Here is a 20189-nt window from a genome sequence, read left to right on the forward strand (position 1 = left end):
GTACAAAGGTGACAGTTCAAGTGAGGAAGAGAAAAAGGCCCCAGACAGATCTCTGGAGCAAGTCAATTTAGAGGATGAGGAGTCAGCGAGGAAGACCATAAAACTGTGGCTAGAGGGGTAGGAGGTAAAGCAGAGGGACATAGGGTCCAGAGAGCCAAGAGCATTGTATCAAGAAGGAAGACGTGGCAACTGTGCTTGAAAGGATGTTCTGGGGATTTGACAATGCAGAGGCCTCTGGTGACCTTGAAAAGGGGAATTTCAAGGAAATGTGGGAACAGAAGTCAGACTATATGATGGACGCAGAGGCTAGATCAGTAGGTTGGAGAAAGAATGTAAAGGAAGTGGAGTGTAGACAAATCTTCCAAGAAGTTTTGCTCTGAAGGGAAGCAGAGAAATGGGGGGAGAAGCTGGAAAGGGATTTGGGACCAAGGGAAGGTGTGTTGGCCAATCTCCCATCCAAGATTCATTCTTGCCTGTTTGTGTCCCACTCTGGGCCCTGGTTGCGGGTGAGTGTCCCCCATGAACTGCGTCACCTACCTGAGCTCTCTCACTAGAATGCTTCCAGATGTGTCCAGCCAAGGGAAGGCAAAGGCAGAAGGGTTGAATTCTGGAAGAGTGATGCACTGTTCTCCCCCCACTCCCTCTCTGCTTCAGTGCCATGTCTCTGGCAGTAGCTGTGTCCTTCTATACCTGCAATTCCCCCCAGGATGCCCCTTCCTCCTTGGCTCTGTTAAAACTTTCTTCCCTGGCCTCTTCTGCACTGGGAATGGTAAAAGCTTCCTACCATTGCTTATCTCTGGGTGCCCCAATATCTTTGTTTTCTCCCCTAACTTTGTAAGCCCCCTTTGACATCTCATCAACTGAGCCATCTGAGTGAATTCTGATTCTTGTCCTGATACAGAAGTGTTCTTTTTACTTATTTTCAAGACGTATTAGACTATGTTTGTATGCACATGGATCAAAGAGCAGAAAAGGAGAAAATGATGATGCAGAGGAAAGCAAGATCCAGATGATTCATTATTTGTGTAGTTATGTTCTGTAACTGAGTTAGCAAATACTGAACCATTACTCCTTGGGGAAATACACGGGTAGGCTCCTGCACCCTCTGGTCACAACATTTTCATCAATTGACCAATACTTAACCTTATTTTATGTGTGTTTCTGTTTAAAGACACCTTGCCTAATATATACTCTTGCTTCATTAACGTTGAACTCATGGCAACAGCTCTGTAACTCATGCCTGAATGAAACTTGTCTTACACGTGTATTTTATTCGCAAGGTGCATCCTCAGATGTACACTTAGGACCACTACGTATGTAGTACTTCAGCACTATGTTTGGGGACCATTTAAAACAGCAAAATCACCAACAGAAAGCACAAAAAATGCAAAGAACATGGCACTGAATAGATTTTGAAAAGGATGCTTGTTCACAGTATGAAAGCTGAAACAAGGCAGAACATTACCTTGTTCAACCTCATCTGGGAACATCCGCATTGGGCTACTCACATTTTTCTGCTGCTCTGTGCATGTTTGTGGAGCCCTGGTGGTGCAGTGGTTAAGAGCTTGGCTACTAACCAAAAGGTTGGCAGTTCAAATCTACCAGCCCCTCCTTGGAAACCCTATGGGGCAGTTCTACTCTGTCTTACTGGTTTGCTATGAATCCAAATCAAGGAGATGGCGACGGATTTGATTCGGGTTTGGTGCATATCTGTGAATGACTGAGAAAGTGCCGTGAGGAGTATTCATTTGGGGGTTACAAGTAGATCTTAATGAGCCCTGGTGGTGCAGTGGTTAAGCGGTCGCCTGCTAACTGATAGGTCAGTGGTTCGAACCCACCGGCCTTTCTGTGGGAGAAAGATGTGGTAGTCTGCTTCCATAAAGATTACAGCCTTGGAAACCCTATGGGGCAATTCTACTCTGTCCTATAGGGTCGCTTTGAGTCAGAATAGACTTGACAGCAACGAGTTTTAGCTTTTTTAAAAGTAAGGTTGCACAGTCGATTATTGTAACAGTTTCTGTTTTTTTTAAGCAGATCTTAGTGAGTGGGCCAATTCGCGAATATGGAACCTGTGGGTAATGAGAATCGACTTTACTTACCTTGAGCTTACTAGAGGGGCTAGGATCCAGAGTCAAAGTGGAGGGTAGTTGGCCTTGGACTTGAACAAGACGCCTCTTCTATGGGTACAAGAGGAAAGGCAGGAGGCATGAACACAGGCGCAGGGGAGGTGGTAGATTTGGTCCAATGGCTTCTAGTTTCTCAATGAAGGATGAGCAAAGAACATTAGCTGAGAAGTACAGGGCAGTTTATGGAGACAGAAGAAAGCATGAGACAGTCATCTTAGAGAATAGGAAAGTGAACTTTCTAGGAAAGGTTGGTAGTATTGCCAGGCACAAGGAGTGCCAATTTGAGGTTTGTGGTTATGAATCTTAAAGAGCCACTTGTCTGCAGAGCTGTGTGTTTTTCACCAGCATTGTGCAGCTGCTCTGGCATGGGCCTAGGGAAGGCAGAGAGCAGGGCTTTATCAGGGTTAGGATTAGCTGAGCTCATACCATGACAAGGGAGGGGGGCAAATTTCTTGAGGGTGTTAGCCAGGGAGTGATAGATATGATGGAACAAGAGATCTAAACTGGGTAAAGAGGGAAGAAAGGACATGAGCAGATGATAGTGGGAAAAGAATAGAGTCTGTGGCTTGGAGGTTTTGATGAAACATAGGGGAAGAGAGGAACCTAGAGCCCAAAATGAGTTGGAGTGATTGGGAGATTGGTACGCGTAGCCACAAGATGGAGTACCACATGGCGTACCCTGATGGCTTCAGAAGAGAAAGGATTTTGAAAGTAGAGGAGGATAAATGGTTGGAAGAGGCAATCGGGGGCAAAGAGGACCAGTGTCTCCCTACATCTCCCACAGTAGTTCTGCCTCCTGCCAAGTTGTCTGAAAAAAGTCCATGATAACTTGGGTGTCTTCGGTTTTAGGGTTGTGAAGGCCCTTTTTCAACTTGGATTCTTCCTGTGGCCTGACCCAGAGCCCAGTTCTGACCCCTCTGCACAGGTGGTAGTGATGTGTTCTAGAACGAGCACCTAGGGGGCCACACAGAGGTCAGTATCCCTGGAGAGGAACCCTGGTTTCTGTGAAATGCATCCAGTCATTTGTTTATTCAAACACACATTAAACACTGTTGTGGGCCAGGTGGGGCCCTGGTGGTGTAGTTTGACAGTTTGAATCTACCAGCTGGTCCTTGGAAACCCTATGGGGCAGTTCTACTCCATCCTGTAGGGTCGCTATGAGTCGGAATTGACTCTCCGGCAAAGGGTTTGGTTTTGTGGGCCAGCTGTATCTACTTTATTTCCCTTTCCCTTCTCGGCCACCCCGTGAAAAAGGATTATTATGCCCGGTTTTACAGATGAGGAAGCAGAAGCTCAGAGAGAGGTGCAAAACATTGCCAATGTCATACAGGATCTGAGTCCAAAGATCAGGCTTTTCTACAAACCCTGCCTTCCGGAGACTCAATATCCAGCCAGGGAAACAGGCAGGAAAAGAATAAAAAATCTGCCATGCGTGCAAAGTTCTATGGGAATACGGAAGTTGGAAAGATTAATTCTGTTGTGACTGAGGGGGTGAGGGCATATGAGCTAAATCTACAGGATGAATAGAAATGTACACAGGGGAGATGCAGAGGAAGACCTGCCGGCAGAGGTGACAGCCTGAGCAAAGGCAGGATGACATAAAATGCCACCGTGTGACCCAGGATTGTTGAGTATACACAGTGGGGACCAATATTAAGGCAGGGTTTTTAGCCTCATTTCTATTTTATAGCCCTGGGGCTCATGGACGGCGCTCAGGGATCCACAAACCCCCTGAAGTTTTATGCACAGTTGTGGGTGTACGTGTATTATTTTTTTTCTGGAGAGAGACTTTTATTTTCCTCAGATCCTTAAACCAAGACATTGCCTCGAAAAAGCCTTGAGTAGCAGATAAGCTTGGAGAGGTTGTCAGGGCCTGACAGTCAAGGACTTTGTAAGCCTTGTTCAGGAATTTGTACTTCACTCTGAGGTCAACAGGGAACCCATGGGGTTTTCTAGCAACATGGTAGGGGCCTTAGAAAGACAATCTAGGTTTACTATGCGCTGAAATGGAGGGAAAGACCTTTTATAAACTATGGAGTTGTGTACTGTTTATTGTTTCCCTAGAGTCTAGCATACTGACTTTTTTTGTGCCAGTCCACCTTTTCACAGGTGTACAACTTATTGACAGCGATTATAATAATCAGCTGTGCAACCCTACCCTTAATGGGATTTTTCCATCACAGTAAACCCTCCCTACCCCCCTCTCCCATCCCTATTAACCACTAATAAACTTTGGTCTCTATACTGTTGCCTTTTCTTGTCTTTTTATATAAGAGAGGTCATACAATATTTGTCCTTTTGTGATTGACTTTAGCATGCTGACTCTTAATACGTACTGGGGGCTCAGTAAATATTTGCTGAATGAATAAGGAACGAATGAGCACAGGTGTTGTTAACAATGATAATGAGAGTTCCTATCTCCGGGGGAACTCCATGAATTTCCGGAACGACTGAACGGAAGGTGAAATCCAGGAAACCAAAGCTCCCCCTGGGCTGCCCCAGGATCAGCAAAAACCTGTGTGCCTTGTGATGATGCTGGGAGTGGAGGTGGGAGTTGGGGAGAGTGGATGTGGCACCTGGGGTGTGGCTACACCTGGTTGCAGGTTAGCTGTAGGGGCGAGGGCTACAGCACTAGGATTGCTAAAACCCATTCCTTCCTTTCAACCCACAGGCTTGTCTTGTCTCCGTCTCCAAAATGTTTCCTCGGTCTCCTCTGCTCCCATCTGTTCCCCTACCTGGCCAGGGCCACTGCAGCAGCCTCAAATCTGCTGCCTCTGTTTCTCCTCTTCTGACTATCTATTCTCCATACGGTGGGCCAGAGGGCTTTTTTTTTTTTCTTTTTTGAACTTTAGATGAAGGTTTACAGAACAAACTAGTTTCTCATCAAACAGCTAGTATACACATTGTTCTATGACATTGATGAACAACCCCACGACGTGTCATGGAAATTACATGCGGATGCGTAAGTTCTTCTCAGCCCTGGGTTCCCTATTACCAGCTTTCCTGTTCCCTCCTACTTTCCAGTCCCCGCCCCAGGGCTGATGTGCCCCTTTAGTCTTGTTTTGTTCCATGGGCCTGTTCAATCTTTAGCTGAAGGGTGAACCTCAGGAGTGGGCTCATTACTGAGCTGAAAGTGTGTCCCGGGGGCCATACTCTCAGGGTTTCTTCAGTCACTGTCCGGCCAGCAAGTCTGATCTTTCTTTTTTGAGTTAGAATTTTTTTTTACATTTTTCTCCAGCTCTGTCTGGGACCCTCTACTGTGATCCTTGTTAGAGCAGTCAGTGGTGGTAGCCAGGCACCATCTCGTTGTACTGGACTCAGTCTGGTGGAGGCCGTGGTAGATGTGGTCTGTTAGTCCTTTGGATTAATCTTTCCTTTGTGTCTTTAGTTTTCTTCATCCTTCCTTGCTCCCAAAGGGGTGAGACCAGTGAAGTGTCCTAGATGGCCACACATAGGCTTTTAAGACCCCAGACACTACTCACCAAAGTAGAATGTAGAACATTTTCTTTATAAACTCTGTTATGCCAATTGAGCTAGATGTTCCCTGAGACCATGGTCCCCACAGCCCAGAGGGCTGTTTTAAAATACTCCCTTCCCCTGCTGAGAACACTGCCACTGCCTTCCTTGTACTTAGAGACCTATGCTTTGAAAATTTAACATGTACTCAGGTCACATGGGGATCTTGCTAAAGTGCAGTTTGTGATTCAGTTGATCTGGGGTGGAGCCTGTGACTCTGCATTTCTAACAAGCTCCCAGTGATGCAGTTGTTGCTGCTGTCGGACCACATTTGGAATCACAAAGACTTAGAGTAAAATCTAAACTCTTTCCCATGTCCTGGCCCTGCCCAGCTTGCCCGCGTCATCTCCAACCCTGTTCTTTCTCATCACGCTGTTAGCTGCACTGACCTTCACTCTGTTCTTGGAATGTGCCCAGCTGTTCCTGCCTCAGGGCCTTTGCACATGGTGTTCCCACAGCCTAGACCGCCCCATTCTTGGAGCTCCACATGGCTCAGTCCTTTTCTTTATTGAGGTCTTAGTTCAAATGACCTATTAGAGAGTACTTCCCTTACCACTCCATCTAGAGAAGCACTAAATAAGTTATTTGCTTTTTTTTTCCTTTGTAGCACTTACCACTGTATGAATTTATTTTAATAATATATGTGTTGATTTGTTAATATCCTATCCGCATCCGCATGTAAGTTCCATGTGGGCTAAGACTTAGTTTATTTCACTCTTGCATCCCTAACCCCTATCTTAGAGCCTGATCCATTGGGTAGATCCTCTTTTCATATTTGATGGATCTATACATGAATAGGAGTCCCTGGGTGGTGCAAATGGTTAACACGCTTGGCTGCTAACTGAAAGGTTAGAGGTTTGAGTCCAACCAGAGGCACTTCAGAAGGCAGGCCTGATGATACTTCCAAAAACTCAGCCACTGAAAACCCTATGGAGTATAGCTCTACTCTGACACACATGGGGTCACCATGAACAGAAGTCAACTTGACTGAGACTGGAGATATATGAACATACTCTCACGGCGGCTGTGGTGTTTAGAGGCAGGTGGGGGAGTCCAAGCTGCAACCAAGCTGAGTGTCACTAATGGAGGTGCCTGAGGTGGAGAGAAGAACCAGACGCTGTCCACTGAGGGTGCCAAAGAAAAAGCCTCAAGAATCTGGGGGTGATGCTAAACCTAAGAATCAACACAAAGCAGATGAAGTCATCTGAGCAGAAGAGACCCCTTCTGGAAGGCAGAGGGGTAAGAAAGGCACTAACAGGAGTTAAATGAGTTAATGAGGCATTTGGAACAGTGCCTGGCCCATGTTATTGTTGTGTGTTGTCAAGTCGATTCCGACTCATAGTGACCCTATATGACAGAGTAGTACTACCCCATAGCGTTTTCTAGGCTGTAATCTCTAAGGGAGCAGATCGCTAGGTCTTTCCTCCCCTGGAGCCACTGATAGATTCGAACTGCTAACCTTTTGGTTAGCAGCTGAGCGCTTAACCATTGTACCACCATGGCTCCTTGCCTGGCTCGTAAAATAAAACAAAACAACCAAACCTGTTGTCATCCAGCCAAGGCCGTAAATCTTTATGGAAGCAGACTGACACATCTTTCTCCCGAGGCGCAGCTGGTAGGTTCAAACTGCTGGTCTTTCGGTTAGCTGTTGAGCTCTTTAACCACCATGCCACCAGGACTCCTGCCTGGTCCATATTAAGTGTTTATTCGAATAAATAAAAATAAGTATGTTGAACATTTATTTTGTGGCCGTTACATTGCATGATGATCTCTATTCACCTGTGCAACACATAATTATCTTGCTGGTAAGGAGTGGGGCTCTGAGGTTAGGAGACTTGCCCAAGGTCATACAGCTCTTCAGAGATAGAGCTGAGGGCCCGACTCCCTAGACTGGCCCTATTCAAAGTTGCAGACACCCTGCTCTCATCCCCTTTCCCTGCTTTATGCTGTGCACTGCACCTGCTCCCATCTGATATAACGTGCATCCTATTTATTTGTTTATTGTCTATCTTCCCTCACTAGAATAGCAGTTCCCTGAGGGTAAGGAGTTTTGTTTTGTTTACTATTGTTTCCCAGTGCCTGGAACAGGGCCTGTCTCATAAGTAGGTACTTAATGACAAATTTATTGAATGTTGAAAGGACGAATAAAGAGGTTATTCCAAACCCCTTGCTTTCTCCACTTCTAAGAGGTGGTTCTATAAATCTGTGGCTGACCAAAACCAGTTGCCTTCAAATCAATCCTGGCTCATGGCAATCCTGTGTGTGTCAGAGTAGAACTGCTCCACAGGGTTTTCAATAGCTGATTTTTCAGAAGGGGATTGCCAGGCCTTTCATCCAAAGCATCTCTGGGTGGACTCAAACTGCCAACCCTTTGGTTAGCAGCCAAATACGTTAATGGTTCGCACCACCTCCAGACTCCTTGCGGCTGAGAAGATACCCAAATCCAGTTGAGAAGGCTAGTGTCCATCTGAGGTGAACTGAGGAGGAAAGCTGTGGCCAAATGGGTGCTTTAAACAAATCAGAAGAAATCTGTGTCTGCCGAGGAGGGACTGGACTACACAGAGCCTGGCAAGGGGGCTGCCAGGGAGCAAGCGCCTGTCTAATCTCCAGCCCTGACTCTGCACATACCACTGCCATGGGCTCACCAACAAGACTAGACAGATAAAGTAGCCCTGGGGGGAGAACGTGTGGACCAGGCCCACTGGCAGTTATAAGCTTGATAGAAATGAATAAATAGGCACTTATCAGGAAATCTCTTGTGAACTGAGTTGCAGTGAGTCAGTAGCTGAAGCCTGGCAGCCCTGGCTGCTGGACAAATGGAAGTCTGAGCCAGCCAGGCGGAGCTGTGGTCGGGCCCTGTGGATGGGCCCACTGGCCTTCAATGCTTCTTGAAGTGTGGTCTGCAGGCCAGCAGCATCACCATCACCTGGGAACTTCTTAGAAATTCCAATTCTCTGGTGCCATCCCTGACCCACTGAATCGAAAACTCTGGGGGTTGTGCCCAGTACTGTGTGTATTAAGAAGCCTTCCCAGATGATTCTGAGGCATGCTCAAGATTGAGAAGCACTATTACACAGTTTCTCTTTCAGGGCAGTTATTACTCAGCTGCCAGGGGATGGGGTAAGGTGACAGTTAGGGCTGGGGGGATTCAGAGGTGCAGTGCAGGGGGTCCTGATATAAACTGAATGAGGATTGGATTAGTAGTTCTTAATGCAAGGGGTCAGGGGTCAGGGGGGAAAACCCCTTGTATTTCTGAAAATCATCAGGGAAGGGGTTAGTTTGCAAAAGCCCATAGTGAAGTTCTCATAGCTTTGTTTTTCAGACCTGACATATAATTTATTCTGAAATTCTAAAAATCATTAAAGAAAGGTGTAATATTTTAACAGGCATAATAAAAAGGAGTGGCAGGCAGGCAGGTTAAATAAACTGCCACCCAGTACTGGTTATTTTAGTTCCTATAGCTCAGGCTGGAAGCCAATGCTTAGACCCCACCTCCTCAAAAAAACCTGAGTATCTGCTAATTGCCTAGGCCTGAGCTGGCCTGAGAACTTGGACAAACACAGCTGAAGGCCCATTTGCCTGAAGGAACTCACAAAGTGGTTGCCTAACCTTATGGAGCCCCTACTGTATGCTATGCACCTATTTGGCTCTGTGAAGCGGCTACCAAGATAAAATGAGCCAATGGCTTCTGCAATCAGGGATCTTTAGAAGAGAGAAGAATTCAGAGGTGAAACATTGCTTCTGGTTGGCAGATGTTTGAAGTAGGGATGTCTGGGACCTTTTATCAGAGTTTTGATTTTCCCTTTAGCCAGACAATGGAGCACATAAGGTGAACTGGTGGGAAGTGTGAAAGGGGGGTGAACAGATGGGCTTGCAAGCTAGATTTGGGTGCCTAGGAACACACAACTACCAGTCCATAGCAGTATTGCTCCCGAGCCCAGTGAGCTGGTGGGGGCCATACTTAGGAAATCTCAGGTTAGGCAGTAACAATCGCAAACATTCATCCAGTGACTACATGTGCCAGTAACCAATACAGGTGCTATACATACAATAACTCACTCTTCAAAAGAATCCTGTGAGACAGGTACTATTTATTACCAACCTATGTTACTGATGAGGAAACTCACCCAGCGCTAACTTGCCCAGTGGCACACAACTAGGAAGTGGTGGAGCCAGAATCTGAACCCGGGCTACTTGCACTAGAGCGCGCCCAACCGCACAGCATTAAATCAAAGTACCACCCCACATGTCTGGGCTGGCCTGCCGGGTTGCGGATGACAAAGGGAGGGGACGGGGTGGTTTAACCAGCAAGCAAGGCATGCACAGGCTTACTTGTGTTTACTTACTAATCTGTAGCGCAAAATTTCACATTGCGTTAAAGTGCGTTAGGCCCCTTCCCACTAGATGGCGGCCGGTAAACCCACATAGAAATTCTGGAACCTCACTGTCCCCATTTGGCAGGACTCGGGTGCGAACGATGAATTGCCGGACGCGTACCCTCTCCCGCCCCATCCGGGGGTCGCGGGAAGCCCCCCGGCTGTGGGCAAGGCGGTGGGCGGAAAGACAAGGCTCCCTTGGCTCCCGGCGCTCGGGGGAGGAGCCGGCGCGGAGCAGCCACTCCCGGCGCGCCGTGACGGGCCCTCCCGCGCCGCCTGCGCCCGGCGTGGAAAGAAGGGCCGGGACAGCGGCGCGGGGCGCGGAGCGCGGGCCGGGGCCGACCGCGAGCTCGGGCCGGGCGGCAGGTGCGGCGCGGACTACAAGTCCCAGCATGCCCCGCTGCCCTGACCCGGCCCCCGCTGCCCCTTAAAGGCTCCGGGAGCCGCAGCCGTCGGATCGCCGCGGCTTTCGCTTTGCCGCCGCCGCTGGGCGGGCGGAGGAGCGGGCTCGGTGGCCGGCTCGCCTAGCGTCCTGGCTGAGGCGGCGCCGAGGGCCCGCCTTGTCCAGCCTTCCCAGTTCGAGGATTCCCTTCCGAGGCGCCCGCGCTCCCGGGCCCCCGCCTCGGGATGCCGAGGCATGGATAAAGCGGCGCTGCGCGCGGCGGCGATGGGGGAGACGGAGGGCGGCGGCGGGGGGGACGCCGCGGCCGCAGATGGGGGCGCCGGGGCCGCGGCCAGCCGGGCGCTGCAGCAGTGCGGGCAGCTCCAGAAGCTCATCGACATCTCCATCGGCAGCCTGCGCGGGCTGCGCACCAAGTGCGCGGTGTCCAACGACCTCACCCAGCAGGAGATCCGGACCCTGGAGGTAAGGGGGCCCCGGCGTCGGGGGATCCCGGCCGCGGGCTGGGGCCGCGGGGACGGGGGTCCGCGGCTGGGAAAGCCGCGCCTACAACTCCCTCTCTGCCCCGGTTCACTCCTTCCCGAGTTGCATCCTGGAGCCCGGGCCGCCCCCTTTGAGGCTTCCTCTCCCTTCGCCACTCGCCGATGCGGCACCTTGAGGACCCAAGACCAGCCTCTCACCTTGGGCGGGATGGGGCGGGGGGAGGCGTGGTGGGAACGGGATGGGGGCTTGTGGGGCCCGTGGGAGGGGTGGGCTGCCTGCGGACATCCCCCGCCCCCTCCCACTCCACCCGCGCCTCATTTCCAGTTTACGGGGCCGCAGGACTCACTCTCCCACTGAGTCACACGCTGGACCTTTCGCTGTGTGACTGAGCCGAGCAGCCTTGGGCCGGGGTGACGGTTATGGGGGGCGTCCCCCTGAAGTGTGACCATAGGTCCGCCGCCCTCTGCCTTCCCCTGATGCCCCAGACTCCGTCTTGTCCCTTCCTTTTCCTCTCCTCCAGGTTCTTGTCGGCCGTCTTTCAAAAAGTGTTTGCTGAAACTGCATTTTTGCAGTTAAGGCATTTGGTGCTTTCCTTTTATGTTGCCACAGCGTTTCACTGCTCAAAATGTAATTACTCGTTCACTCTCCCCACCCCTCCCCCATACGTTGGATTTTGGCTTAGGAAGGATTATGCTGGGGAATGAAGCCTTTGGTGGGAAGATGACACTCTTTAAGGGGTTCTGGTGGAGAAGGCGTCGAATGTAAAGAAGAAACGAGATAAGCGGGCCCTTCTCTCAAATTACAGCTATAGGGAAGTGCAGTGTTAAAATGACTTTGAACCGGCCAGAAGGGGTGTTGGGCGGGGGGGGGGGGGGGAGTCTCTCCCTGCCCACCCCACACCCCATCCCATACACAATTGAGGGAAACTAGTGTCATTCCCAGCTTGCCCTTGTCCAGGGACTTGGAAGGCTCTGAAATTCCAGGGACCAGTTAATAGCTACCCTGTCTTGAGGAAGGGGCTGTCTCTACCTTGTATGCCACATCTGGCCTTCTGCAGGTCTCAGAATGTTTTGTTTTATTAGAACCTCATTTTCTCACCTCCCCCCCCTTATTGCTAATTGCCTCTGCCAGCTGTCATAGATCCAGCCAGCTATCTGCTGTAATTATTACAAGACCAGCCCTCCCTCCTCTTTGCACACCACAAGCCTGAATCCCTATTTGATCAAAAATGCTCTGGGGTGACTCTCCCTCACTTTTCTTCTCTTAAAAACTCGGAAGCCAGGGACATAGGAAGCATGCAGTCAGTGCTGGCTATTATTATTTTTATTACAGTTTTTTTATAGCAGTACTGACCAAGGCTTTGCTTAAAAAACAAACGAACAACCCCTCCCCTCCCGCAACTGTCTCTTCTGCATGCATGCTGCTGTTTTTCAAGTGACAAGAGAAATGGATTTCTTGAACACAGCTGAGTGTGTTTGCCCAGCAAAGTTCAGTTTTCAGGAGACACAATAGGGGCCTGTGTGGCTTAATTCCGGGAGGAGGGGTCCTCTGGCACCATGTGTCTGGTTGGACTTTTGTGTTGCTGGGATGAGAGAATATTCTCTGTGTTAGCATCTCTCAGGTTATCCCCATGTTGCTCTGAAGTGCTCCTGGTTCCCAGAGTGTATACAGGAGAGCTGTCTGCTGTTCTTTCTCTGGAAGTGGCACTGTGTCCTCCAGGTACCCTGACTTCCAAAGGCTCTTACTCTTTTTGGTGATAGTGTGGCATCGTGAGACCCCTAAATTGTGAGCTATTTTGGTCTCTGAGCTGGTTTACTCAGTGGCCTCCCTTCTGAGCTCCTGGGTGTCTGTTTGGATGTTAGTCTCTGGCAGCTGGAAATGCATGCTAAGGCCCGATGGGCATTTGCAGTAGAAATGGGAACTAAACCCAGCTCCATGTTCTCGCCGCTGCGATATGGATTCAGGCTCATTCTACCAGGTGCCGTCAAGTCGATTCCAACTTGTGGCAACCCCATGTGTGTCAGAGTAGAGCTGTGCTCCATAGGGTTTTCAGTGGTTGATTTTTTCAGAAGTAGATTGCCAGGCCTTTCTTCCGAGGTGCCTCTGGGTAGATTTGAACCTCCAACCTTTCAGTTCACTCTACTTCTCTGAAAAGCAAGACCTGGGGAATAGGAATTTAGACCCTTAGAGCTAGTTCCCTGGGGTTGCCACCAACAAGTTTGGGTGAATCACTTCACCCTGTAGGCCTTAGCCACCTTGCCTGCAAAATGAGAAAGTTGGAGTGGATCTCTGAGGGCTCTTGGCACCCTAAATCTGTGATTTAGTGAAGGAGACTGAACTGGGTTGAATCAAGCGTTCGTGATCGCGTTTACGTGCACCCCTGTTTAAGAATATCTAGGGTTCTAAACTCCAGATTTACTGAACTGATAAAATATGAGTTAAGTTTATAACTAAAAGAAGTTAACATTAGGGGTAGTGTGGCAAACAGAAAGCCTGAGGCTTTCAAATCAGGTCTGAGTTCTGTCTTTGTGACCGTGGGCAAATCCTGTGACTTTTGAACCTCAGCGTTCCCATCTGTAAAATGGGGATGAGACTGCGTAAACCCTGCAGCGTGGTTGTAAGTCTGTTAAGTCTGTGTTCTCCAAAATTCTGCCTGTAAGCTTTCTCTAGTAGGGTCAGGTGGATTCACTCCACAGGCCACCCTCAGGGGAAGGTGCTTCTATAGCTGGCCCTGGTTTCCAAGAGGTGGGTGACATAGTCCAGGAAACAATCCCAGCAGCTGGGCAGAGGTGGGCCACCCCCAGGAGGGTGTGGTGAGGCAAGGCAGGGCAGTGGTGATGTCCACTCTGGCCTTCTCTCCTGTTCTGTAGACTCCTCTCACATACCTGGCCAGGGTCCTGAGAGACCTGACTTGCAACATTGGATTCCTGGCTTTTGAAAAAGGGTCTGACGAGAGGGCTTGGCTTATGCAACTATGCCAGACTTCCTTCTGAATCTTAGGAACCCCAGCCCAGTCTGGCCGTCATTAAACAATGAGGCAGAAACAGCACATGAAATGCCCTGGCAGTGCCTGACCTGGGGCCAGCTTGCTGGTGCCAGAGATTCCAGGTTGTGTGCAGGGAGCAGTGTGCCTGGCTTGCCCCACTGACCAGAATGACTTTTCTCAGTATAGTGATCAGACTTGGACTGAAAAGGGTGGAGGGAGCCAGGGTTTCATATAATATTTGCCAGGCAGTATGCTGGACCCTTCTCGATCTCCTAAGATTTCCTGGAGAGCCATGGACCTTTACGACCTTTAGTACACACATTTTTTTTTCTTCCTCAAATGGGAAGGGAGGGAGATAAAACCTGGAACCAGAATCAGAATCTGTGAACAGATGTTGCGAGGCTCCTTCCTCCTAGCAGAACCTGGGGTGTCCTGTTTCCGGTAGACCCTCCCAGGGGTCTGAGAACTCCACCGAGGTGAGTGGAAATGTTTTCATTCCCCAGATGTGCTCAGTGAGGGACACCTGACTTGCCTCAGTGCTCCACCTGGGGCCCCATGCCAGCTCATTCCTTCATTCTTTCATCCTCTGTGGGTCGACCCTGTGCCAGATACTGGCAGGACAGTGGTGAGCAAAAGCACACATGCGCACGTTACCTCACGGAGCTTCAAGTCTCGTGGACGTTGTAACTTTGTCTGTTGAGGCCAACCTGTTAGTACTTTCTGGAGACAGGCCCTGCCACAGAGTCTCCCCACCTTGCGGTCTTACAGTGAAAAATTCCTCCTTAAGTAAGCTGACCTAGAAAAAGGGCCTTCCTGAAGGACCTTGCCCATAAGGCCTTGTTGAGGAGGAGACACTTGGGGGCCTGGGGCAGGCACAGTCTCTGCACTTTGGACACGTTCCTGCAGTGTTGCCCTGGAGCTAGGAGGCACCTAGGAGAGGGGGAGGCCAGGCTGTTACTGGGGGTGGTCAGAGATGCCTGACCTTCACTCAGCAGGGCTGTGCCAGAGGTCAGCCCCTTCCTTGGGGAGCACCTGAGCCCTCCCTGTGCCATCTGCTGTGACAGGAGAGCCATGCAATATGTCTTCCCAGGTCAGTCCTTAGGGCAGGTGTGAGCCTGCAGTCACTGACCACCATTTAGTTTTTATTGATTTGTTTACTGAACTCCTACCCTGGCAGGCTCCCCAAGACCTATAAGGATTCTGAGGTGGTATGGGACAAAGAACTAGATTTGGCCTTTTGTATCTGGTTTCTGAAAATAGCACAAGCAATTAAGGTGCTCTTTTGTCTTTCTAAAATAGCCATGCAAGCAGGGGCTACAGGGCCTCACACCTGTCTCAGACCTGCCAGCTGGCCTCAGGAAGGGAGGGGTCATAGTGCAGTCAGTCTTGCACATTCATTGGTTGGGTTGATCTTAACTATACATAAAGGCCCCAGTCATGCATATTCATTGAGATCCCAATGACCAGGGGAACCTGAACCTTGGAACCCTCTCTTTTGGGACCCCCTGGATTGGTGAGAACATCCATGAATGGGAGAGGGTGGCACGTCCCTGGGGACAATGGAGGCCTGTGCCATGAACTCTCCCAGACCTTGCAGGCAATGTGTCTCTTTGCTTGTATCCTTTCTGGTTATAGTAAATGGGTAAGTGTAAGTGTAGGTAATAGTCTCTGTGAATTTCATGAGCCGTAGAGAATTAACGAACCCACAAGGGACAGTGTGAGACTCTGACTTAGCTAAGGTGACTGATTCAGAGGAGGGCTGCGCAGGCGGTCATAAGGATGGAGTCCTAACTTGTGAGGAACCAGCTTTGGGTAGCTGGGTGATAGGGAAAGGGCACACCTTGAAGTCAGTGAAGAACAGAGTCCTTCCAGCTTGTGACCTAGCCCCAGGGGGCTAGAGGAAGAGAGAGAGCTGGCTGGTCTGAAGTGCAGGGAGTTGTGCAGACTCCTGAGCCTACGGCTGGTCCCTAATGGCCTGGCCTCGGGTGGCCACAGATGTTTTGACCTAACTTTAGGTGGTTAGGGTGAGAGAGGAAGTGCCACAGAAGAAGTGGCTGGTGAGGAGGAATGGAGGTGTGGGAAGGTGAAGCCTGGGTCCGTTTCCAGGTGGGAACTGGATTCATGCTGATCCTTACCATGCAGTGAATGACAAAGGTGGTTGTGTCCACCTTTCCCCTTTATTAGTGCAGTTGATGACAGCAGTAGCCTTGGAGGTGGGTGGGATGTTCTCTTGGTCTCCGGGGGCATGGTCAGTCTAATGGGAGAGCAGACAAGTACACAGTAACTCCAGGACCGTGCTTGTGCTTCAGGGAGGGGCCCTGCAGTAGGAATTCGAAGGGCTGTCTAGTTCAGCCTCCTAGTTTTATTGACGATCTTCCCAGAGTCACATATCCCTGGAAGAACTGAGACTGAAACCTGGTTTTGCTTTCCCCACCCAGCTGCTGCCACCGGTGTGGCATTTCTCTGCTTCTGTGCCGCCTTCGGATTTTGACCTCCTGCTGAAGCTATTCCAGCCATCCCCAGAAGGGTGCAGAACTGACCCACTGCCCCCCTGATGCCCGTTTTCACCTTGGCAGCTTTTCCTTTGGTGAAACGTGCCACAGGTGTCTCTCAGCGGCTGCCTGGAGAGGGACCTGACGTTTCCCTAGGTGTCCCCGGTGGTGTTCAGCTGTTAACCAAAAGGTTGGAGGTCTGAGTCCACCCAGAGGTGCCTTGGAAGAACGTCCTGCTGATCTGCTTTTGCAGAGTCAGCCACCGACAACCCTGTGGAGCACAGGTCTGTTCCGACACACGTGGGGTTACAGTGAGCTGAAATCTATTTGATGGCGATTGCTGTGAGCCTGAAGAGGGGTGGGTGGTGCTGGAGGGAATCCTCACCGGATCTACGGCCTGGATCTGGTTAGTTGAGCTTGAGGAGGCTATGGTTTGCTGCTGGGGACAGTGATGGGCATGTCTTCTTGGGGTCTTTGTAAGCTCCTTCCCCTTCAGAGCCATTTCCTCTGGCAGAGTGGTCTGGATTGGCTCAAAATCCAGGAAGGCTGCATTCTACACCGTGTGTTTTGGACCTGCCTACTTGGTGTGGTCTGCAGAGGGACAATGACAAAGGCTCTGACCTGTGGTGACAGTTGTTGCAGTGGGCGGGACCTAGCCAAGCCTGCACCAGGGCTAAGCTCTACTTTTTAAAACAGACGTCCTTTTAGAATAGGCTGGTTGAATCTTTATTTAGATGAAAGCTCCAAGGCATGTTTGGGGTAATGGAAGTGACCTTTGAGCAGAGAGGGCAGATGTGGAATGAGAAACATTCTTGGTCACCTGCTCTGTGTGAGCACTGCGCTAGGCTGTTGGCATGTGCTGTCCCATTTCACACTCACAATGACTCTGGGAGGTCTTAGCCCCATTGTACAGATAAGGAAATTATGGCTCAGAGGAACTGAGAGACTGTTCGAGCTAGTAGGTGGTTGAATCTAAACATCAGTCCAGAACCCATGTTGCCTTAAGAAACCACTGTGGGATTTCTGGGGTTGTGGCTGTTGAGACTAGGGAAGGACCAATAACAAAAGGGGTAACCAGGGGCATTTGTGTGGCTCAATTTGTGTGGCTCAATTCCAGATGCCTGGTCAACCCAGGCTGTGCAGCCTTTGAGCTCGGGATCAGGGCTGCTTCTCCAAAGTCCAGCCCAGCACATCCTCAAACCGTGAGGCAAGCGGCTCTGAGCTTGTGTCTAATTCTGAGAAACCAGAAGCTACCTGGTGATCGTACCAAAAAAATGAACCCATTGCCATCAAGTCAATTCCGACTCATAATGACCCTATGAGACGGGAGAACTGCCCCATAGGGTTTCCAAGGCTGTAGTCTTCACGGGAGCAGAGTGCCACATCTTTCTCCCGTGGAGCCACTGGTGGTTTCAAACCACTGACCTTTCGGTTAGCAGCTGAGTGCTTAACCACTGCACCACCAGAGTCTTTGCCTGGAGATCAACTTACTCATAATTGTTTTCGTGGCTTATTCTTTCTGAATGATTTTTTTATTGCTTTGATAAACTGTATATTCTTTCACTTTCTACTTTTAATTAAAATGTTTTAAAAATTCACGTAATGATATATAGTGATGGTTTTACCAAAAGAATACAGATGAACAACAACATCATGTATAGTGCTGCCTCTCAGAGTTTATTCCTATTAACTTCACTGTGCACCCCTCCAACATTTGCATATAGTGTACTACATATATGTAGATAGATGTTTGTGGAGCAGACCACGTGCATTGCCGTATAAATATCTTCAGCCTACGTCAGCACATAAGCATATGCAATGGGGTTATTAGTAGCTCCACTGTGTAATCATACCATAAATTCAACTAACCAGTCCCCCATTGTTGGCCATTCGGGATGATTCCAACTCTTGCCACTGTAAAACACAATGCACTGAGTATCTTCTTGGAAGTGGAATTTGCTGGGCCAAATGAATTTATGAACACGTTTAACATCTGTCCTATTCTTTAAAACCTGTAGCGCGGAACACTTCTCCCTCCTTCCCAGGCAGGATTGCCAGGGCTTATAAAATGGTAGCCAAAATGGTAGCCTTAGATTTACCCCTTTGCCAGTTCATCTGTATTTACTCTGAGGTTTAAGAGTGTAAATAGGAGACAGGAGGACATGGCCCCATGGCTTAGGTCTTGGATTATGTATCAGGAATTATGGGTTCTCATTTTGCAGTGGCTTGTGCTTGAGGTTCTGCACTGTGCATCATGGATTGTGGGTTCTAGTTTTACGGTTATCTGCAGCAAAACGAGGCCCCTCTGAGGACCTTTCTTTGCTCCAGGACAGCAAAAGGAGGGCTGAATTTCAGGTCTCTTGTGTCTGGGGACTGGTCACCTTCGGGCAGTGCACAACCATGTGGTGAGGTCGTGATCACTTGAGGCTCATGAGAGGTACTTCACTGAACTGTAGCCTCAGTTTCATCACCAATCACAAATATTGATCGGAGAGCTATTTGGGATATCTGGCTTTGGGATTGATTTAGTAGAGTCTGGTATTCCTGAGATAAGAGGGCTGAAAAGGATCTTGGGATTTCCATCTAGTCCAGCCCACTCATCTTGCAGGTGAGGAAACTGAAGACCAGAGAGGGAAGTGACTCACTGAGAACATCTACTAGAGAGAATTAACAAAGACTGGATGGTGAGAAGAGACGGTGGTTAGTTAATACAGGAGCACTGAGCTAGGCATCAGACCTGGGTGCTCACAACCTTGAGTGAGATATTACACTACCTTGACCCTGGTCTTTTGACTGAAGGTGAAGGAGCTTACCAATTCCATCCTCCAATGTTGGGACCCTTGACTTTAAGGAGTTTCCTGCATGAAGAAGCAAAGTAGCAAAGTAGCTTCCCCAGCCCCATGCCAATGTCTGAGGGACCCTGGGGACTGTGAGAGATTCTTGGTGAACAGTCTGCGGTGTTCTGTGGGTAGGCCCCCCCTTTAAAAATTTATTTGTTGGTGTTGTTGAGAGTTTACACAGCAGAACATGCACTGACTCAACAGTTTGTACACGTGCAACTCAGGGATATGGATTATGGTCTTTGAGTTGTGCAGCCATTCTTGCCCTCCTTTTCTGAGTTGTTCCTCCCCCATTAACATAAACTCACTGCCTCCTAAGGTTCCTATCAAATCTTTCAAGTTGCCATTGTCAGCTTGATCCCATATACATAGTTCTTAAAAGAACAGAATGCTCAAGGCAGATATTCTTTACTGGTTAAATTAGACCATTGTTTGCTTTTAAGAAGACTTTGGGAATGTTTTTGGTTTAAGCTTTTGAGATTATCTCAGGGCAGTAGTTTCAGGGGTTCATCTAGCCTCCATGGCCCCAGAAAGGCTGGAGTGCATGAGAATCTGAAATTTGGTTCTGCATTTTCCCCCTTTTGATGAGGATTCTGCTATAGAATCTTTGATCGAAACGTTCAGTAGTGGTAGCCCAGGCACCATTCAGTTCTTCTGGTCTCATGGCAAAGGAGGCAGTTGTTTGTGGATGTGATTAGCTGCATATTCCGTTTCCTCTTCCTATTCTTGACTGGGGTAGGCCCCTTTTTGAAAGTCAGTCTGCCTAATTGGCTGGCTCAGCCTGAATGAACTGTCTTGAGTCTTTGGCCCTAACTGGGGACTTTCAAGGGCTTCTCATACTTCCACTGAAAGATTCTCTGGGCCATAGGTTGGTGAGCCTTTACTTCTTTAGGGCCCAATATTTGTCTTAAGAAATCATGCAGGTATTCCATTGGTTTTAATATCAAGATCATGTTATGAATTCTTTATG

General features: G+C 49.2%; 1 protein-coding gene across 2 annotated transcripts in view; it reads left to right on the plus strand.

Moving 5' to 3' along the window:
* Positions 1-10494: 10494 nt before the first annotated feature.
* Positions 10495-20189, plus strand: part of KSR1 (kinase suppressor of ras 1) — a 171769-nt gene continuing 162074 nt past the window's right edge. Inside the window, exon 1 of one of the 2 annotated variants that reach the window (XM_064271446.1) lies at positions 10495-10883. In XM_064271446.1, the coding sequence (XP_064127516.1) occupies positions 10656-10883 (228 nt within the window). In that variant the 5' untranslated portion in view covers positions 10495-10655. The remainder of the gene's footprint in view (positions 10884-20189) is intronic. The other variant, XM_010594201.3, reaches the window with a different exon arrangement.

This window comes from Loxodonta africana, chromosome 18 (assembly GCF_030014295.1).
Source record: "Loxodonta africana isolate mLoxAfr1 chromosome 18, mLoxAfr1.hap2, whole genome shotgun sequence".
In the NCBI taxonomy this organism is placed as follows: domain Eukaryota; kingdom Metazoa; phylum Chordata; class Mammalia; order Proboscidea; family Elephantidae; genus Loxodonta; species Loxodonta africana.